This window comes from Nicotiana tabacum, chromosome 7 (assembly GCF_000715075.1).
Source record: "Nicotiana tabacum cultivar K326 chromosome 7, ASM71507v2, whole genome shotgun sequence".
Lineage (NCBI taxonomy): Eukaryota > Viridiplantae > Streptophyta > Magnoliopsida > Solanales > Solanaceae > Nicotiana > Nicotiana tabacum.
In genome coordinates, this window is record NC_134086.1 from 148,180,849 (window position 1) to 148,193,998 (window position 13,150).

A 13,150-nucleotide genomic window follows, 5' to 3' on the forward strand; every position below is an offset into this window, starting at 1 on the left:
CGACTTAAGCAATGTTGAAGTTTCAACACATTTTTCTAGATTTAGAAAAATACTTTTTGAAATTTGTATTTCCCAATGTGATAGAATAATTCAGCAGTAAAGAAAAAAAAAAAGGAAAAACTTAAAAAATCCAGGGTTAATGATTGGAAAGAATTACAGTGACAATGTTTGTTTTTGACATATATACACTTGATTGCGTCACTAGTTGTTGTCTACATGCACAGCTTCTCTGTCTACAAATATGGAAAAGTGCTTTCACTGAATCCCACAGTACTACTCCATTTTATCCATAGTTACTTCTTGTTTGAGAGAAAACACAGAACATGAAGCCGTCTTATTCAAGGGTTGTTTTTGTAGCAATGCTGTTCTTTATGGTGACTACAACAGAATGCAAGAAATCATGTGGATTTAAGGCAATCTTTAACTTTGGAGATTCAAATACTGATACAGGTGGTTTTTGGGCAGCTTTCCCAGCTCAGGGCCCTCCCCATGGAATGACTTACTTCAAGAAACCTGTTGGAAGGGCAACTGATGGCAGAGTCATCCTTGATTTTCTAGGTCAATATATATGATTCTATCTCCATTCTTTAAGTTATATATGGTGATTGTGTTAGGAATTTAATTATAAATGATATTTAACCGAGCAGGTTACGAAACAAATGTAAAGAAAAATTCTTTTTTTAATAAAACTTGTGAGTACAACTCTGTGTATCCCCTGATTCTTGTCTCTAATTTGTTTTCCTTGATTCGAGGGCTGAAGCAGCGTATTTCTCGAGCGCAGGATGATGTGGACCTCCTTGTTATTTACTTGATCGTCAAGAAGAGTTAGTAGCGCTTGCTATAAAGAGTTACCTATGTAATTGTAGGTCAACTTAATGTGATGGTGTAAAAAGTTTTATATATTTGTGAGCGCACATAACTTAAAACTCTTTTCTTGAATGGATCCTACTATATAATGATGCATTTCTATAGCATCTTTGCCATCTTGGAAAACAAGATTTCTTTCAATTCTTTATTTTTGTTTGTTCCATGATAAGCATTAACTTATATCCCAGCATTAATTGGTTCTAGTTTCAAGCTAAAAGGTACTATTGAAGATTTAAAATGTATGTTAGAAAAAGAGTTTACAGGCCTGTTTGCATTTGCATTTAAAAGAGAACAAAATAGCCGTAGCTGGAAAAAGCAGCAAACTTGGTCCATGCTTTGTATTATCATTGGAAGCTTTTGTTTGTCCCTATAGTTTCTGTCCTAGATCCTTATCCTAACTATTGCACCCGTGACCGCTTCATATGTGTGCTTAATTTCGATTTACATTATTAGCCCTTTTCAGTGTTCTGGCCGGTCCCTAACTCTTGGCACCATACCATAAGACTAGTGAATTATAAAGGTTGAATCAGTTAAGTCATTTCCAGAATTATTGGAGGAATTAATTAAATAGAATTGTATTTTCTCGAACAATTTAAATTTTTAGTTAAGACGATTATATATACAGATAAGTATAGTTGAGGTCTTCGGTTCAAGCCTCACTGTCATTCATCAATAAAAAGAATTCGACCGTAAAAAAAGTAAGAAATCGCACGTGAAAATGTTTATTGAAGATATAATTAAGTAATATTTAAAATTGCCAATTTTTTGCAGCTTAAACTTATAGAATGAGATGGTCACCCATTTAAAATATCTACAATAATGATTAATTGGCTAATAATCTGGATCCTTCACACAATTATGTATTTAGGAAAATATTTGTCCTCCTTACTTCATCCCGCCTCTCATAAATTTCAGTTTAAATCTGTAACAGTTATTTGAAAGTTTGGTTGTTCCTCATGTGCAGCTCAAGGATTAGGTTTGCCATTTTTGAGTCCATATCTGCAGTCAATTGGATCTGATTACAGACATGGTGCTAATTTTGCAACATTGGCATCCACAGTGCGCTTGCCACAAACTTCTTTATTTGTTACTGGGGTTAGCCCTTTTTCTCTTGCGATTCAGCTTCGACAGATGAAAGAATTTAAGGTTAAAGTCGATGAACATCACCACAAAGGTACATCATATTTTTTTCCACAAATAGATATAATGTGTATTAATGTTATTCGTAATCGAGTCTGAATTTTCAGGGAAGACTAATCTGCCTTCGCCAGACATATTTGGGAAGTCACTATATACATTCTACATAGGCCAAAATGATTTCACTGGAAATTTGGCAAGAATAGGAATAAGTGGAGTGAAAGAGTATCTACCTCAAGTTGTTTCCCAAATAGCCAGCACCATCAAGGTAGCATCTTTAATTGGTCCCAGCATTCAATTAATAATTAGTCCCTTGTCATTTTTTCTCTTGTTTTTCTTTTTCTTTTGGAAAACTACTAATGTGTGAGTGTAAACTAGCTATCAGATAAAGTACACTTTTATTTACCTAATTATGCGTGTTATTGGCTCAGACATGTGCGACTTCTGATATTGATGTTGGTTCTGTTCTATTTGCCAGGAGATACATGCATTGGGTGGGAGAACATTTTGGGTGCTAAATTTAGCACCAATTGGATGTTACCCTGCATTTCTGGTGGAGCTGCCTCATAACACTTCTGATATCGACCAGTTTGGTTGTTTAATATCATACAATAATGCAGTGGTGGATTATAACAATATGCTCAAAGCAGCATTGGCAAAAACAAGAAAAGAAATTGCTGATGCAAATGTGATATACGTGGACACTCATGCTGTGCTCTTGGACCTCTTCCAACACCCTACTTCTCATGGTATTTGTTTTCCTTTTCTATTTAAGATAAAATGCTCAACAGTCCGAAATTCTGTTTTGAATGCCGCAAAATCTGACATTTTATCAATCTAACGCTTTAAGGCTAGAAAGATACTGGTTTTCTGCACATAATCCACAGCAATTAGGCCCCATTTTGTCATGAATAATATTTGTAAATGGAGTACTGAATTTTAGTATTTCAAACAGTAAGGAAATATTAAAAAAATTGTTTGAGGAGTATTTCAAGGGTACTGGTAATGGTTTTCATTCACAAATCTTTCAATTCCTTTCCTATATAGCTTCCTTGACCTTCAGAATACAATTTACATATTCGAAAATTATTTAAAAAATCATGTAAATCACATTCATTTATATTTAAATTTTTTCTAAGACAATTATTAGGAAAAAATATATTTGATTATAATCATAGTTTAGAAAAAAGGATTGTCCGGCTCTTCAAATAGTAAAAAATGTCATTCTTTCTAGCCAACCAAAAAAAAAAGTCATTCTTTATTTAGTGAAAAATATGCTTTTGCAGGGCTAAAATATGGAACCAAAGCATGTTGTGGATATGGCGGTGGTGCTTACAATTTTAACCAGCAAATATTCTGTGGAAATACCAAACAAATAAATGGAACTACAGTAACAGCCAATGCCTGTAAGGATCCACAAAATTATGTAAGCTGGGATGGAATACATGCCACAGATGCAGCAAACAAACTCACTGCATATGCCATTTTAAATGGTTCTTATTTTGATCCTCCTTTTCCACTTCACCATTATTGTGATGTCCAGCCTATAGATTGACACTGTTGTTTCTTGTGTTTAGCAATAATAAACCATGACTCATGAGTCATTTACTAGCAAACTGAATGAAACGAACTTAAATTTTCTTGATGCTTTGATAATTTATTTACTTATTTATTTCATAATGGCGGTGTCTTCATCAGCTAGTGTGTACCTCTATTATTCTACTAAGTACTTGCTACATGTACCAAATTAAAAGAAATCACCTAAATTTTAGTTATTGCGAAGAAAAAATTGTTGGGGTTTTAAGCTTATTTTAGCTTAAAAGAGGTTGAATGAGAAATGGAGAAAAATTAAAATATTTGAGTTTCCCTCTTTGACAAAAGGACATTGTCCATATTGGAGGAGGAAAAGATTTTTGATGGTTATATATACAATTGCTCTTCCTCTAGCTCTAAAGAGTTAACAAGAAGGCAAGCCTCGCGCCGCCGTCGTCGCTCGCTCGGCTTCGGCGTCGGTCAATTGATTGATTAATTTTTTGGACCAAATTTATTTGTTAATATTAAAGATTAACGTAATATTATTAATCCAAACTATTTGTTTTTGTAATGGAAAATTAATTTTCCTCCCCGTTTTGAATTCCCGTTTTATTTTGCGTAAATAGCCATTTGTATTATGGCCGTTTTACGTGAACAGTCATGACAGACCTTCTGAGCTGGCCTCGTGTGTTGGGATAATTGTACACGACCAGGTATAACTTGTGTTATAAGTAAATAAAGTCGATACACGAGTAATCCAAGTCAATCTCATTGAATGGCAATGAAACGAGTTTTGGGATATTTAGAACATACCGAGGACTTTGCTTTGCACTACAGTAAGTATCCTGCGGTGATTGAAGGATACTGTGATGCAAATTGGATCACCGTTTCAACTGATTCTAAATCCACAAGTGGATATGTATTCACTAATGGTGGAGGAGAGGTATCTTGGAAGTTGTCCAAACTAACTTGTATTGCCCGTTTTACAATGGAGGCTGAGTTCATAGCCTTAGATAAAGCTGGTGAAGAAGCTGAATGGCTCCCAAATTTCTTGAAAGATATTCCATTTTGGCCCTAACCGTTGGCCCCAATATGTATACATTGCAATAGTCAGGCGGAAATTGGAAGGGCTGGGAGCGTTATGTATAACGGTAAATCTCGTCATATACGACGAAGACATAAAATCGTTAGGAAATTACTCTCTAGAGAAATTATCACGATTGACTATGTAAAGTCAAGCAATAATGTGTCGGATCCACTTACAAAAGGCCTAACTAGAGAGGTAGTTGACAAATGATCGAGGGGAATGGGACTATGACCGAGGACAAGTCATTGTGGCGGTAACAATATCTAGAAGACTGGATATCCCAAGATCTAGGTTCAAGGAGATCAAACAAAGTCATTAATAATGGTTCAACATTGTCAACTAAAATTTTGGTTCATTCTCGTGGTGAGACAATGTTCAGTACCAAGGATAAAGTATTAAGGCTTTTTAATGGTTTCTAAATTTGATATCGCGTATATCAAATAGTGTATCTACGGGATGAATATTTAGGAATCACCTATGTAAGTGTGAAATGTTAGCCGCTTCAAGGAGAGTTCTGTAAGGCCAATTCTCTATGCATTTATGAAATCAGGCAGTGTTCATGGCTGAAACGAACATAACATTGAGAATCAAAGTCAATTAAGGGTTGATTGTGTGACTTATGGTTGTCTAGGTATACAACAAAGTTCGACGTTTCAAAGATATCAAATCTACCGATTGATCGAGTATATCCGACGTAAGTTCACTACGGAAAGTTCAAAGGGAAACCTACTTATCCAGATGCGATTAATCCTTGCTTGCGAATCACAGTTTTCATGCATATTTTCGTGATATAGCCATTTCCCATTGATGTGGGGGATTGTTGGGGTTTTGAGCTTATTTTAGCTTAAAAGAGGGTGAATGGGAAATGAAGGGAAAATAAACTATTTGAGTTTCCCTCCTTGACAAAGGGACATTGTCTCATATTGGAGGAGAAAAAGACTTTTGATGGGTATATATACAATTGCTCTTCTTCTAGCTTTTAAAGAGTTAAGAAGAAGGCAAGCCTTGCGCCGTCGTCGTCGTTGTCCCTCGCTCGACTCGGCTTTGGCTTCGGATTTTGTCAAATGATTGATTGATTAATTTTGGACCAAAATTATTTGTTAATATTAAAGATTAACGTAATATTATTTAATCCAAATTATCTGTTTTTGTAACAAAAAAATAATTTTTCTCTGCATTTTGAATTACCATTTTATTTTGCGTAAATAGCCATATATGTTATGTTCATTTTATGTGAACAGTCATGACATACCTTCTGAAGAGTTGCACCTCTTCGTTTAAACTCAACATGTTGGCTATAAAAAGCACACTTCCCTTAGATTTTTCATATGAAATTTCTGAGTTCTCCTCTTCTTTCTGTATTGTTTTCTTACAAAACAAACATCGTAAATGTGATTTGCTGTCGCCAGTTGTGTTCATTGAAACACTAGGGTTTGAAGTACCACTACAGTAGTGTATAATCCGTCTATCCTGGAAGAAAATAATCGATAACCTCGGGTACTAGGAGGGAATTAAGTTCCTTAAGGAAACACTGTGAATTCAGTGGGCTCGGATTAAATTCTGTTTCTTCTACATTTTTGTTTATATGTTATTTTCTTCTCCAGAATTATTTTACAAATATAGTATACTAACAAATTTAAGGAACTTAATTATTTTCTGTATTTGTGTTATACTCACTATTCTGGAGACTAAAACCTTTGTGGTTTTCTACTCCCGTTTTGGAGATTAAAGCCTTCTTGGTTTTCTACGCCATTTGTTTACTTTAACATATATCCTATTTTGGTTTACTATCAGTTATTTGGAGACTAAAATCCTAGTGATTTTCTACTCCATTGGAGATTAAATCTAAGTGATTTTCTACTCATGTTTTATTCGGTTTGAAGATATAAAAACTTCACCGTTTATTAAACGTTTGTTTGTGTCATTCTTTTGCAGAATTGACGACTGAGAACAGAAACCAGACTGTTCCTATGGTGAATGCCAATGCATTGACAAGCCGAACAATACCGGCAGAAAAACTCAAAAAAAAATTCGAGATCGATTTCAAGCGGTGGCAGCAGAAGATGTTCTTCTACTTGAAGACTTTAAGTTTATAGAAGTTCATTTAGGAAGATGTTCCTGTTCTGCCCGAGAAACTCCAGACAATGAACGCTTTCTCGTGACTGAGGCGTGGAAGCATTTTGATTTTCTGTGCAAGAATTACATTCTTAGCGGACTGGAGGACGATCTGTATAACGTCTATAGTAATGTGGAGACGTCAAAAGAACTGTGGATTGCACTTGAAAAGAAATACAAAACTGAGGATGTCAGGTTGAAGAAAATTGTTGTCGCTAAATTTTTGGACTACAAAATGGTAGATAGCAAGTCTGTTATTACCCAAGTTCAGGAATTGCAAGTGATTATTCACGATCTCCTTGCTGAAGGTATAAGTCGAATTAATACTTATGTTGAAAGTATTAATTATATTATTATTACTAACAGAATTTTTATTGTAGGTCTTGTCATCAATGAAGCATTCCAAGTTGCAGCGATGATTGAGAAATTGGCTTTTTTGTGGAAGGACTTCAAAAATTATTTGAAACACAAACGCAAGAAGATGTCGCTCGAAGATCTCATTGTTCGATTGAGAATCAAAGAGGACAACAAAGCTGCTGAAAAGAAGGGTCGTGGAAACTCAACAATAATGGGAGCAAACATTGTTGAGGATGCTCCTCAAAATAATAGAAAGAGGAAGAAGGCTTCTTGACCGAAAAGCAACCCAAACAAGAAGCAGTTCAAAGGAAATTGATACAACTATGGGAAATCTGGACACAAATCTGTAGATTGTCGTGCTCCAAGGAAAGACAAGAAGAAGGGTCAAGCAAAAACGGAAGATATTGATGACTTGTGTGCTATGCTTTCTAAATGCAACCTGGTGGGAAATCCTAAGAAGTGATGGATTGATTCTGGAGCCACTCGACATGTTTGTGATGTTAGAGAAGCGTTTGATATATATGCTCTCATTGGACCCGAAGAGACGCTTTCTATGGAAAATTCTGCAACGGCCAAAATTGAAGGATGTGGCAAGATATTTCTGAAAATGACTTCTGGCATTGTGGTGACTCTGAACAGCGTCCTTCATGTTTCCGAGATTAGGAAGAACTTAGTCTCTATTGCACTTCACGTTAAGAACGAGTTTAAGTATATTTTTGTATATGATAAGGTTGTAATAAGTAAGAATGATATGTTTGTCGGAAAATGTTACCTCACTGAAGGCCTTTTCAAACTGAATGTAATAGTCATTGAGAATAATAAAATTTCAGCTTCTTTTTGCTTACTTGAGTCAAATGATTTATAACATATACGTTTGGGACATGTCAACTATAAAACCTTGCGAAAAATGATTAATTTGGAAGTATTTTCTAAGTTTGAATGCAACAAATCAAAATATCAAATATGTGTGGAATCTAAGTATGTTAAACATCATTATAACTCAGTTGAAAAGAATTCAAATCCTTTATACTTAATTCACACAGATATTTGCGACATGAAGTCAATACCATCTCGCGGTGGAAAGAAGTATTTTATAATTTTTATTAACGACAATACTCGATATTGCTATGTTTACTTACTTAATAGTAAAGATGAAACAACAGATGCATTCAAGCAATACAAAATGAAGTTGAAACGCAACTTAACAAGAAAAGCAAAATGATAAGAAGTGATAAGGGTTGTGAATATGAATTTCCTTTTGAAGAAATATGTTTAGAATATGAAATTATTTATCAAACAATGGCCCCTTACACGCCCCAATCTAATGGGATTGCGGAAAGAAAGAATCATTCATTAAAGGAGATGATGAACGCATTGTTGAAAAGTTTTGGTTTGCCACAGAACTTGTGGGGGAAGCCATTCTTACGGCTAACCGGATACTAAATCGAGTACCCCATAGCAAAACGCAATCCATTCCATATGAAAAATGGAAAGGAAGGAAGCCCAGCTTGAATTATTTTAAAGCATGGAGGTGTTCGGCAAAAGTGCAAGTTCCTAAACCCAAAAGGGTAAAAATAGGACCGAAAACCGTTGATTGTGTTTTTATAGGATATACGACCAATAGTAAAGTATATCGATTTTTGGTTCATAAATCAGAAAATCGCGACATTCATAATAATACGGTTATAGAATCAGATAATGTTGAGTTCTTCGAAAATATATATCCATATAAAAAGGAATGTGATTCAATTGGTGAAGGATCTAAACGACCTCGGGAAGAAACAAAAGAAAGTATGTTTAATCAGGAGGATCCAAGACGTAATAAAAGTCAAAGAACGTCTACTTCATTTGGACCAGATTTTGTGACTTTCTTATTAAAAAATGAGCCTCGAATATTTAAAGAAGCTATGCCTTCTTCGGAATCATTATTTTGGAAAGAATCAGTCAATAGTGAAATAGAATCCATATTGAACAACCGTACATGAGAATTGGTTGATCTTCCTCCTGAAAATAAACCGTTGGGTTCTAAATGGATTTTAAGAGGAAAATTAAAGATAATGACACTATTGATAAATATAAGGAAATACTTGTGGTCAAAGGGTATAGACAACGAGAAGGTCTTGATTATTTTGATACATATTCTCCAATTACAAGAATTACGTCCATACGAACGTTAGTAGCATTAGCTGCAGTTTATGGTCTTAAAATTCATCAAATGGACGTTAAGACGACCTTCTTATATTGAGATTTGGAGGAAGAAATCTACATGGAACAACCTGAAGGGTTTGTGGTTCCAGGTAAAGAAAAGAAGGTATGTAGACTTATTAAGTCCCTTTACGGATTAAAACAAGCACCCAAATAATGGCATGCAAAATTTGATCAAACAATGTTATCAAATGGTTTTAAGATAAATGAATGTGAGAAATGTGTGTACATTAAAAATGTTCCAAATCACATAGTCATTATTTGCTTATATGTGGATGATATGCTGATAACGAGTAATGACATTGCCAACAAAAATGTGACTAAGTGTATGCTAAATAGCAAGTTTGATATGAAGGACTTGGGAGTTGCCGATTTAATTCTAGGTATTAAGATCCATAAGACTCATCAAGGTATGGAATTATTACAATCTCACTATATTAAAACAGTACTTGAAAAATTCAAGTACTTAGATTTTAAATTTGCAAAGACTCCAATTGATGTAAATCTTGCACTACCAAAGAACAAAGGCCAAAGCATATCATAATTGAATTATGCTCATGTGTTGGGATGTTTAATGTATATCATGAATTGTACACGACCAGATATAGCTTGTGCTATAAGTAAATTGAGTCGATACACGAGTAATCCAGGTCAATCTCATTGAATGACAATGAAACAAGTTTTGAGATATTTAGAACATACCCAGAACTTTGCTTTGCGCTACAGTAAGTATTCTGTGGTGATTAAGAGATACTGTGATACAAATTGGATCACCGGTTCAACTGATTCTAAATCCACAAGTGGATATATATTCTCTATTGGTGGAGGAGTGATATATTGGAAGTCGTCTAAATAAGCTTGTATTGCCCGCTCTACAATGGAGGCTGAGTTCATAGCCTTAGATAAAGCCGGTGAAGAAGCTGAATGGATCCAAAATTTCTTGGAAGATTTTCCATTTTGGCCCAAACCGTTGGCTGCAATATATATACATTTCGATAGTCAGACGACAATTGGAAGGGCTGGGAGCATTATGTATAACGGTAAATCTCGTCATATACGACGAAGACATAAAACCGTTAGGCAATTACTCTCTAGAGAAATTATCACAATTGACTATGTAAAGTCAAGCGATAATGCGTCGGATCCACTTACGAAAGGCCTACTAGAGAGGTAGTTGAAAAACCATCGAGGGGAATGGGACTATGGACGATGACAAGTCATTGTGGCGGTAACTCTACCTAGAAGACTAGAGATCCCAAGATCTAGGTTCAAGGAGATCAAACAAAGTTATTAATGATGGTTCAACATTGTCAACTAAAATTTTGGTCCATTCTCGTGGTGAGACAATGTTCAGTACCAATGATAAAGCATTAAGACTTTTTAATGGTTTTTAAATTTAGCACTGGGTATATCAAATAGTGTATCTACAGGATGACACATTTAGGAATCACCTATGTAAGTGTGAAGTGTTAGCGGCTTCAAGGAGAGTTCCATAAGGCCAATTCTCTATGCACTTATGAAACTAGGTGGTGTTCATGGCTGAAACGAACACAACGATGAGAATCCAAGACGGTTAATGGTTGATTATGTGATTTATGGTTGTCTAGGTATACACCAAAGTTCGACGGTTCAAAGATATCAAATTTACCGATTGATCGAGTATATCCGACATAAGTTCATTACGGAAAGTTCAAAGGAAAACCTACTTATCTAGATGCGATTAATCCTTGCTTGCGAATCACATAGTTTATATGCATATTTACATGATATAGCCATTCCCCATTCATGTGGGGGATTATTGGGGTTTTAAGCTTATTTTAGTTTAAAAGAGGGTGAATGAGAAATGGAGGGGAAATGAAATATTTGAGTTTCCCTCCTTGACAAAGAGACATTATTCCATATTGGAGGAGGAAAAGACTTTTGATGTGTATATATACATTGCTCTTCTTCTAACTCTTAAAGAGTTGAGAAGAAGGCAAGCCTCGCGCCGTCATCGTCATCGCTCGCTCGACTCGGATTCAGATTCGGATTCGGATTTGGTCAAATGATTGATTGATTAATTATTTGGACCAGATTTATAATATTAAAGAATAATGTAATATTATTTAATCCAAATATACATTTTTGTAACGAAAAATTAATTTTGCTTCGCGTTTTGAATTCCTGCTTTATTTTTGCGTAAATAGCCATTTACGTTATGGCTGTTTTACTTGAACAATCATGACAGACCTTCTGAAGAGTTGCACCTCTTCGTTTAAACTCAATATGTTGGCAATAAAAAGCACACTATTCCCTCAGTTTTTCTATACAAAATTTCTGAGTTCTCCTTTTCCTTTCTGCATTGTTTTCTTACAAAACAAACAACATAAGTGTGATTTGATGCCGCCATTTGTGTTCGTTGAAACACTAGGGTTTGAAGTACCGCTACACCAGTGTGTAATCCGTTCTATCCTGGGAGAAAATAATCCACAAGCTCGGATACTAGGAGGGGATTAAGTTCCTTAAGGAAACAATGTGAATTCAGTGGGCTCAGATTAAATTTTGTTTCTTCTATATTTCTGTTTATACGTTATTTTTCTTCTCCAAAATTATTTTACAAATCAGTATACTAACAAAAAATTTTTGACACTTTAATAATTATCATAAGATTCATTGATCCATAGTTAATAACTTAGTGATCACTGGACAACTAGTCTATTTTGTTATTTTTTTTATTTATCAATGGATAATTGATCATAGCTTTGGATTTAAATTGAGACCAGATTTTTCAAAATTGAGACTCTTTGTCCTTCACCATGTGGTTGAAGAACCATGACTCACCCCTAAAATAATTCCAAAACTCCACAAAACACCCATGTGAGTTCTGAACAAAGGGAAAATGCGATAAAAAAATATACTTTGAGGTTAACTTTAATCTCAAACCGATATAACGGGACCAAAATCCCATTAATCTACGGGGTATTTGCATCTATACCCGCTTTTTGTGTCACATTTTAACTTGTGCCCGCTTTGCAAAAAAAATTGCAAGCGTACCCGCTTTTTCGCATAACTTCAGCACACGGGGCTGAAGTAGCAAAGGCAATCACGCAAAACTTCAGCATTCTAGTAGCCGAGCCTGAAGTTCAGCTCTAGAGCTGAAGTTTTTGTGTTGTAACTGGGAAACTTTAGCTCTAAAGCTGAAGTTTCTTGGACTGTTTATCACAAGTAAATCTTTTTATTCAGAATCTGCAATGTCGAGGATTAATCTTCATACAACAAATATTTGATAATTTGGCTCTGCTCTTTATTTAGCAATTTTGGCGGTCATTTATACAATAACAGTTACTTAGAAGCAATATTCGGTAGAGTTTCCTCCAGAAAATTTCAGATACAGACCCAACCAAATACTCCAAGCAATGGATAAAGGATTTAATTGAATAAAGTATAATATCTTCCATGTTACTATCCAACAAAACATATTGCATTTTCTGGAAAAAAAATCTGCAAATTTTCCTGTTACTATCACATAAACTAAGTTCTAGCCACTGAATCTTGATCTACAGGCTGAAGTTCAAATCTAAGAAGGCCGAAGTTCGCCAGTTACAAACAAAAACTTCAGCTCTAAAGCTGAAGTTCCTCACTTACAAACAAAAACTTCAGCTCTAGAGCTGATGTTCCTCACTTATAAAACAAAAACTTCAGCTCTAGAGCTGAAGTTCCCCAGTTACAAAAACAAAAACTTCAACCCCAGTTACAAAACAAAAACTCGCCAGAGCTGAAGTTTTTGTGTTATAACCGGGAAACTTCAGCTCTAGAACTGAAGTTTTTGAGAGTTCTAATATGGGTATCCTTAAATATTCCTTCTCTATC

At 35.0% G+C, this 13,150-nt stretch overlaps 1 protein-coding gene across 1 annotated transcript; it reads left to right on the plus strand.

Annotated features, from left to right (window-relative positions):
* Nucleotides 1-207: 207 nt before the first annotated feature.
* On the plus strand, nt 208-3,643 carry LOC107780608 (GDSL esterase/lipase At4g01130). Its single transcript, XM_016601161.2, has 5 exons — nt 208-558; nt 1,832-2,041; nt 2,115-2,272; nt 2,483-2,753; nt 3,291-3,643. Exons 1-5 carry the CDS (start codon nt 324-326, stop codon nt 3,557-3,559), a joined length of 1,143 nt encoding a protein of 380 aa, XP_016456647.1. The 5' UTR covers nt 208-323; the 3' UTR covers nt 3,560-3,643.
* The last annotated feature ends 9,507 nt before the right edge of the window (nt 3,644-13,150 follow it).

Excerpts from the sequence above, each read along its gene's own strand:
- LOC107780608 (XM_016601161.2), top strand. The coding sequence starts at position 324 with ATGAAGCCGTCTTATTCAAGGGTTGTTTTTGTAGCAATGCTGTTCTTT. Across the intron at positions 2,273-2,482 it reads AAATAGCCAGCACCATCAAG|GAGATACATGCATTGGGTGG; the intron begins GTAGCATCTTTA and ends TCTATTTGCCAG. Across the intron at positions 2,754-3,290 it reads CCAACACCCTACTTCTCATG|GGCTAAAATATGGAACCAAA; the intron begins GTATTTGTTTTC and ends ATGCTTTTGCAG.